Here is a 7,423-nt window from a genome sequence, read left to right as displayed (position 1 = left end):
TATGCTATTTTAAAAAAATATAAATATTGTCTATATTATATTAAATAAAAATGCTATAAGATTAAATATGAAAATATATTTAAAATAATTATTATATATTAATAATAACGAATGGAACAATAAATTCATAAAGTTACACAGTATATAACACTTAACTATAAATTATATATTTAAAATATTTATGATAATATTAAAATTATACATTTATAAAACGAAAAAGTAGCGGCACTGTTAAACCAGAGACCTCTTCGATGTCTTGATGTCAACTGATTATGTTTCTTAAAAAAATTAAGATGTACATTACATGATGTTTCAACAGCACTGTACTCATGAACCCACGATATCCCACGGTCACATATCTAACTATGATTAAGTTTAGCATTTCATTGATTGTATATTTGCATAGTAGTATATATACCCCCCACTTGCCTCAGTAAGAAACCATCAAACTCAGAGCAAAATGAAGAGTTCTCTAGTTCTCTTACTCAGCTTCTTGTTCCTTTTATCATTTTCCTCGGCCGAGCAATGTGGTCAACAAGCTGGAGGTGCTCTTTGCCCCAACGGTCTATGCTGCAGCGAGTATGGATGGTGCGGTAGTACTGAATCTTACTGTAAGCCGCCTGGCTGCCAAAGCCAGTGCACTCCTCCTGGTCCCCCTCCTCCTCCTCCAGGCCCTCCTCCTCCTGATCCCACCGGCGGTCTTACTGATATCATTACAAGATCTCAGTTCGAAGTAATGCTTAAACACAGGAATGATGGAGCTTGTCCCGCTAGAGGTTTCTACACTTACGATGCTTTTATCGCTGCCGCTAAATATTTCCCCAGCTTCTGCAACAATGGAGACACTGCCGCAAGGAAGAAAGAGCTCGCCGCCTTCTTTGGTCAGACTTCCCACGAAACCACCGGTAAGCACTGATTATATGTTTCTATCTTTCTCCAAAAACAATAAGTTTTATGTTGGTATGGTCTATTATTCTTTAAGTCCTCTCCTCTTAACGGGTTGAAATTAAATCTTGAATGTCTGAAATTTTCAATCTTCAAAAGAAAACAATTTAAATATTTAGTATAGAGAAATAACAGATTTTGTTTTATTACTTTCAAAAAATGTTTTGCTAACTGCATAAATAAACACATTATTTATATTAGATGTTTATAATTAACATTTTTTTTGCTTGCCATGTTTCAATATAAACATTTTTTCAAATAAATACTTTATACTAAACGTACACTAAAAATTACCACTTCAAATTTTCCAACGCATTAGTATATCCCAAATTAAAATTTTAACACGTCAATCATCGTTATCGTTTTTAACAAAATAACATAAACAAAGACAAAATACAAATTTTGACTAATAACGTGTTAGACTAATTAAGTTGTGAGTAATATATTAATGAAATGGATGGTTGCATGTTGAAGGTGGGTGGCCAGCAGCACCAGACGGACCATATGCATGGGGCTACTGTTTCAAGGACGAGGTGAGTCCTTCTTCAGACTACTGTTCACCGAGCGGAACGTGGCCATGCGCACCTGGCAAACGTTACTACGGAAGAGGACCGATGCAGCTGTCGTGGAACTACAACTACGGACAGTGTGGAGCAGCCCTTAGAGAGGACTTACTCAACAATCCTGACCTTGTCTCCGACGAGGCAGTGATGGCTTTCAAAGCCGCGATTTGGTTCTGGATGACTCCTCAGTCTCCTAAACCGTCGTGCCACGCGGTGATGAACGGTCAGTGGCAGCCTTCAGACGCCGACATTGCTGCCGGGAGATTACCTGGTTACGGTGTGACCACGAATATCATTAACGGTGGGTTGGAATGTGGACATGGCCCAGACTCGAGAGTCTTTGATAGGATTAAGTTTTATGAGAGGTACTGTGGCATCTTTGGAGTGAGTCCTGGAGAAAACCTTGATTGTTACAGCCAAAGGCCCTTTCCTCCTGGTAACTCCTTCCTCGATGCTGCTATGTAATAAGCAGCTGCTTTGTATCCGAAAACAATAAGGGAATATACCCAACTAAATAAAACTGTGGACGTTATATTTGCGATTGTTATACGCAAGTTGAGTGGGCTTTTAAACAGGCCTTGGTAGACGAAGCATGATACATTTTTATGGTCGGTTACAAGTGCCGACAGGTTTTCGCTTAACGTGTCGCTATCTCCAAGCATCGATTTCGAGTGAAATCTTTGCGTAGTGTATAAGGTTTGGATACAGTTACCGGTTAGACCGAATTAAACCAATCCAAAATTCCAATAGCCACCTCTTTCTTATGCATTACAAAACAAAATTCAAATGCAAACCATATTTGAACATTAATTGTAGAAATCATACAAATATTTTCACAGAAATTTTAAAATATGAACTAAAATTAAAACTAAACCAAACTAAACCAAACCGTATTGCAAACCATAATTTTGACATTTCGACAACTAAAAACCGAAAATATCTAAAATAACTCAAAGAGCACCGAACCAAATAAAAAGATGAAAAGCAGTTTCCTCTTCATCGTTGTTTTTTCTCTCTCCTCCATCTTCATTCCCTCTCTCATCGCTACTTTCTGCAACGACGAGATGGCCATGCTCGGAGGCGTTCGCGATGTACCTTCTAACCAGAACAGTGGCGAGGTCGAGAGCCTCGCTCGCTTCGCTGTCGATGAGCATAACAAGAAAGAGGTTCCCCTCTCTTTGATCGTCTCACTGCTTTGATCTAGTAGCCGATTAGATAGAGAATCTTTGTAGATCTTAGGAATTGATTTTCTGGAGGATATTGTTGAATTCGTTTTTGGAGTGATCTGATTATTATTATTATTTATTTTATTTTATTTTTGATCTGATTATTGAGTGACACGTGTACACAATTTTGGTAGAATGCACTGCTGGAGTTTGGGAGAGTGGTGAAGGCGAAAGAGCAAGTTGTAGCGGGAACGCTGCACCACCTGACTCTGGAGATCATCGAGGCCGGGAAGAAGAAGCTTTACGAAGCCAAAGTGTGGGTGAAGCCTTGGTTGAACTTCAAGGAGTTGCAGGAGTTCAAGCCTGCTAGTGATGATGGTGGTGCCTCTACTACCAATACCATCACTCCCTCAGATCTTGGCTGCAAGAAAGGTATGATTGAAAAGAACAGAGATTGTTGTGTTTTAAGGAAGAGTTTGAGATCTTGAATAATTTGGGTTAGGTGAGCTTGAATCTGGATGGAGGGAAGTTCCAGGAGATGATCCAGAAGTGCAGCACGTTGCTGATCATGCTGTCAAGACCATCCAGCAGAGGTCTAATTCCTTGTTTCCTTATGAACTCCAGGAGGTTGTTCATGCTAACGCTGAGGTATGTAACCTTCATGACTCTTATAATAGTCGCGATTGATTACAATATGTGATCGATGATAAAATGGTTTCAGGTCACCGGGGAGGCTGCAAAGTACAACATGCTCCTCAAGTTGAAGAGAGGAGAGAAGGAGGAGAAGTTCAAGGTGGAGGTTCACAAGAACCATGAAGGTGTTCTTCATCTCAACCACATGGAGCAACACCATGACTAGTTCTCTTCTCCTCTCCTCTGCTTATGTAATATTTTGACTGTTTGCTTGCTCTGTAAGATATTTTAACTTCTGATGCAACTACTAAACCCTTAAAATAACATACCAGAAGAAATAAATTAAAAGTTACAGTCTTTGATTCGTACAATAAACGGAAATAGGAAGAAGACTTTGATAACAGAGAGAGCATTTTTTCTAGAGAAACCGCTAAATGCTGCTACACTATTTATGTCCTACTTGTGTTGATTTGTCCTTAGCCTTCTTCGTCATAATCCTCCTCCTCCTCCTCGTCTATCCTCTTACCCAAACTTGCTAACTGTGTTGGGTCTATTTTACCCAACTCCATAGGCCAGCCTGGATATTCCTCTGAGGTCGTTGCTGTGTCTGCCGCTGCTGCGGCTGGCGCCGGTTTGGTCTCGTTTAGGTCGAGAGATTCAGCGTTGAGATCAAAGTCAATACCTTCTTTTGGACTTTGGAGTTGTTGCTGCTGCTGCTTGGTGTCTTCGTTTGATGCTCCATCGACATCTTTCTTCTCGTTCTCTTGTGGTGATGACACTGAGACATGCATCTGGTGGTTAGTGTCTTGATGAGAAGGTGGCTGTTCCGCCATGGCGGTCTCAAGTTCCATCTCGCGGTTCAGATTCTCTCTTTCTGCTGCTCTGGCAGCTCGTCCACCACGACCCCTTCCTCGTCCTCTACCTCTACTACCCCTGCCACCCGGCTTAGCATTCCCAACCTCTTGCTGCAATAACAAACACAATGCCAACAACAAGTGTTAAATGGATGTGAGTGCTTCACATGAACAGACACTACTAAATGAAGTAACTAAGAATAACATGAGCTCACTGTTTTGCTCTTCTTATTTTCCTCGTCGCTGTCATTCGCTTCGTCACTGATCGGCTTCCTGATTTAAGCAAACCGTTTTTTTATTAGCTTGATACAAGCTTATCAATTAAATAAGCTGAAATATACAGAGACAAGAAGTCCAACCTTCTCTTGGAGACGCTGCGATCCTCCATGGTGACATCACCAGACCCTTGCGCTTGTCCGTAGTCAGGCACCTTGCTCACAACTTCCCTCAGAAAATCAAACACGTTATATCTTTCCACACAATGTTTCCTGTTAAACAACCAAAAAAAACCTTTTAATAAACGTGGAGGCAGTAGTATCACCAAATGAAGAAAAAGAGAAAAACGAATTTGGTATCAAGTTCTGTAACAATAACAAGAGCCTCTCGGTGTAGGACACAGTCAATATAGGGCCTAATCCTATGAGTTGTAACACCATCATATTAACTTCTAAACCAGAATATCAATAGCTACAACATCTGAATCCTAGAAAATATATTAAAAAATGTAAAACCCATTCATGCTCTTCAGGCAGCGACACTGTTCAGCATGCAGTAAGGAAGCAAAAAAAAGAAAAAAAAAGGTTAAGCAAAATCAAAGTTGCTTACAGGTGCAATGAGCTCACGGTTTTGGCTCCTCTCTCGAGGGTAATCTCATATGTACGATCGCAAAGGTCTTGTAAGAACAACTCCAAAGATTTCGCTACAAATAACCACAGAATTTATGAATTTTAGCGAAACAAATGCCTTAAAAACATGAAGTCATCGATAAAAAAAAAAAAAGACTCACAGACTAAGACAGGAACTGCCAAAGCGATCTTGCCAACATCCTCATCAGCTTGCATAATCTTCTTAATACGAGCCTGAAAAATTGCACATCAAGACAAAACACAATACTAAGTGAAATGAGAAACACCAAGTGTGCTCTGCTCACTACAACCACCAATCATTTTTTCTAACTTATACAAACTAAAGTTCAGTTCTTTGAATGTTAGACATCATCAACAACACTATACTTAACTTTTAAAAATAAATTGTGCGATAAATAAACCTAAAGCTGGGAAATTTGAATCTTAGAAATTAAAATACTCAAAACCTAAAATTCGTTCGATTAAGACCGAACAGTGTTGGAAACTCGATCCGTAAACAACAGATCTGAGTACTTTCGATAAAATTGGAGTTATCAAAATTAACAGAGATATAATCAATTGGAGAGAGACGAAAGAAACTTACAGCTGGGAAGCGAGTGTCGAGCTTCTTCCTCATGGTTTTTCGAAATCTCAAAAACAGAAACGTAAAACCGAACCCTTCCGATAAATAAATAAATATATATATATATACAGAAACTCCTTTTCTAAGATCGGGAAGTAGTTGTTCGTCTACGAACCACTGCCAGATCCGGCGACGGCGGTTTCCTTGTTACTATTATCTCTCTCCTCGATATATTTAATTATATAAAAACAAAATATTTCGTTCGAAGGAAAGAAAATTATGGTGGTTAATGTTAGTTAAAAATATATATACGGTGGATCGGTTCACAAGTTATTGTTAGATTGACTAATCGGATTTGTAATGATCTGACCGTACACGTGGTATGGTGTTATTGGATCGTAAAAGATATATAATATCAATCATTCTTTCTTTTTTTTTGTCAACAATCACTCTTATATTTGTCAGGATAATCAATAACCTTTAAATTTTGGAAATCGTCATCAATTTATTTTTGTGATTAGAATAAATTTTTTAAAAAAGTTAAATTTAAATCAGGTATTGCCTCGAAGATAACAATAAAAATAAAGAAAACAAAACAGAATTGGAGTAGATTACGTGAACAATGACATGCGATAGGCTAAACATTGCCTACATGCATCTCAACCATTCAAATTTAACTGCATCTCCACTACACAAAGATCAAGGCCGACAATTTGCTTTCGAGTAAAGTGCACCACTAAATAGCCTCGGAATGTTGAAGACAATAGTGGTAATACACTAATACTCCGTCTCAAGAAACAGAGCAACATCAACAAACGGTAATGGGTTCAACAAAGTTACAAAGGCCCACGATATTTCTCCTCAAGACAACAAGCCCATTCAGTCTCCCCATTCAGTCTCCTGCAATTCTGAGAAACAACAGCAACAGTAACAAAGGATTCACAGTGCAAATATTGATACGTGAACCTTCGGGACGAAATTTTCCCATCAAGCTGTATAACAGATTTATTCCTTATTTAGTCAAAAAAAACAGATATGTTCCTTACAATCCCTAGGCGGCAGCGATAGGACAGGCACGTGTCGAGTAGCTATTACCTAGTCGTCTGAATAAAAAAAAAGATATCTTTTCACTGTAACGTTATTATTCAGTACGTTTGTCATCTTCTACTGTTCTACACTACTTTTATTTTCTTATCAAATGTAACAATAATAAATAATTACACCGAAAAAAATGTAACAATAAGAAATACAAGTAATAGAGTCTGCACCACACAATAGTAATGGAGTGTTGACTACCTTAGCCCTGATACTTCAGGCGTTAATAGATGCTCATGTGTGCTTCAATCTAGCTGTTTCTGATCGTTTATGGCAAGTTTGAAAGGATGATAGGTTGTCGAAAATAAAAACAATTTATCCCTATTCCTATTTTCAGTAGTAGGTTTTTTTGGTTTGTATGTTAATCCACGAGTATTATTTTAACAGAGAATTTACATCCTTGATCGTACATATGATGATTTATGAAGACACTACATTAGGACATTATGTAAAAGTAAGACTATCGAATTAAATTATAATCGCCAAAAAAGAAGGATTTCAGGTATAACGTGGTCTATGGAACAAACAAAGGATGTAATGTTGCAATTTGCAAATCTTGTCTTGGTCGATGCATTCTAGAGTTCTAGTTAGAAAACTACTGAATGCGTTGCAGTTTGATGTGTCATATAATTGTTTATGGAGTAAGTTACAAGACAAAGTAGTTGTAGAATTATGCATTTAAACAGTTGGCTGTGGAGGGAAGAGTAATGGTACAAGAGACGTGAGACATACAAGAGGC

General features: G+C 38.3%; 3 protein-coding genes across 3 annotated transcripts; 2 read left to right on the top strand and 1 right to left on the bottom strand.

Annotated features, from left to right (window-relative positions):
- The first annotated feature begins 431 nt into the window (after positions 1 to 431).
- On the top strand, positions 432 to 2,049 carry LOC108811464 (endochitinase CH25-like). The gene is made up of 2 exons (XM_018583511.2): positions 432 to 905; positions 1,420 to 2,049. Exons 1-2 carry the CDS (start codon positions 461 to 463, stop codon positions 1,971 to 1,973), a joined length of 999 nt encoding a protein of 332 aa, XP_018439013.1. The 5' UTR covers positions 432 to 460; the 3' UTR covers positions 1,974 to 2,049.
- A 417-nt stretch (positions 2,050 to 2,466) lies between these two features.
- On the top strand, positions 2,467 to 3,664 carry LOC108813126 (cysteine proteinase inhibitor 6). Its single transcript, XM_018585585.2, has 4 exons — positions 2,467 to 2,674; positions 2,869 to 3,106; positions 3,177 to 3,322; positions 3,396 to 3,664. The coding sequence occupies exons 1-4, from the start codon at positions 2,486 to 2,488 to the stop codon at positions 3,531 to 3,533; spliced, it is 711 nt and encodes a 236-aa protein (XP_018441087.1). The 5' UTR covers positions 2,467 to 2,485; the 3' UTR covers positions 3,534 to 3,664.
- LOC108813125 (uncharacterized) lies at positions 3,629 to 5,867 on the bottom strand. Its single transcript, XM_018585584.2, has 6 exons — positions 5,611 to 5,867; positions 5,168 to 5,240; positions 4,987 to 5,080; positions 4,521 to 4,649; positions 4,377 to 4,434; positions 3,629 to 4,272 (listed from the first exon to the last, which is right to left on the bottom strand). The coding sequence occupies exons 1-6, from the start codon at positions 5,641 to 5,643 to the stop codon at positions 3,784 to 3,786; spliced, it is 876 nt and encodes a 291-aa protein (XP_018441086.1). The 5' UTR covers positions 5,644 to 5,867; the 3' UTR covers positions 3,629 to 3,783.
- Between the last annotated feature and the right edge of the window lie 1,556 nt (positions 5,868 to 7,423).

The sequence above is a fragment of the Raphanus sativus genome, unplaced genomic scaffold, assembly GCF_000801105.2.
Source record: "Raphanus sativus cultivar WK10039 unplaced genomic scaffold, ASM80110v3 Scaffold4352, whole genome shotgun sequence".
NCBI lineage: Eukaryota > Viridiplantae > Streptophyta > Magnoliopsida > Brassicales > Brassicaceae > Raphanus > Raphanus sativus.
The sequence above is the reverse complement of the archived record's forward strand: the minus strand, read 5'-3'. Positions and strand labels throughout refer to the sequence as shown.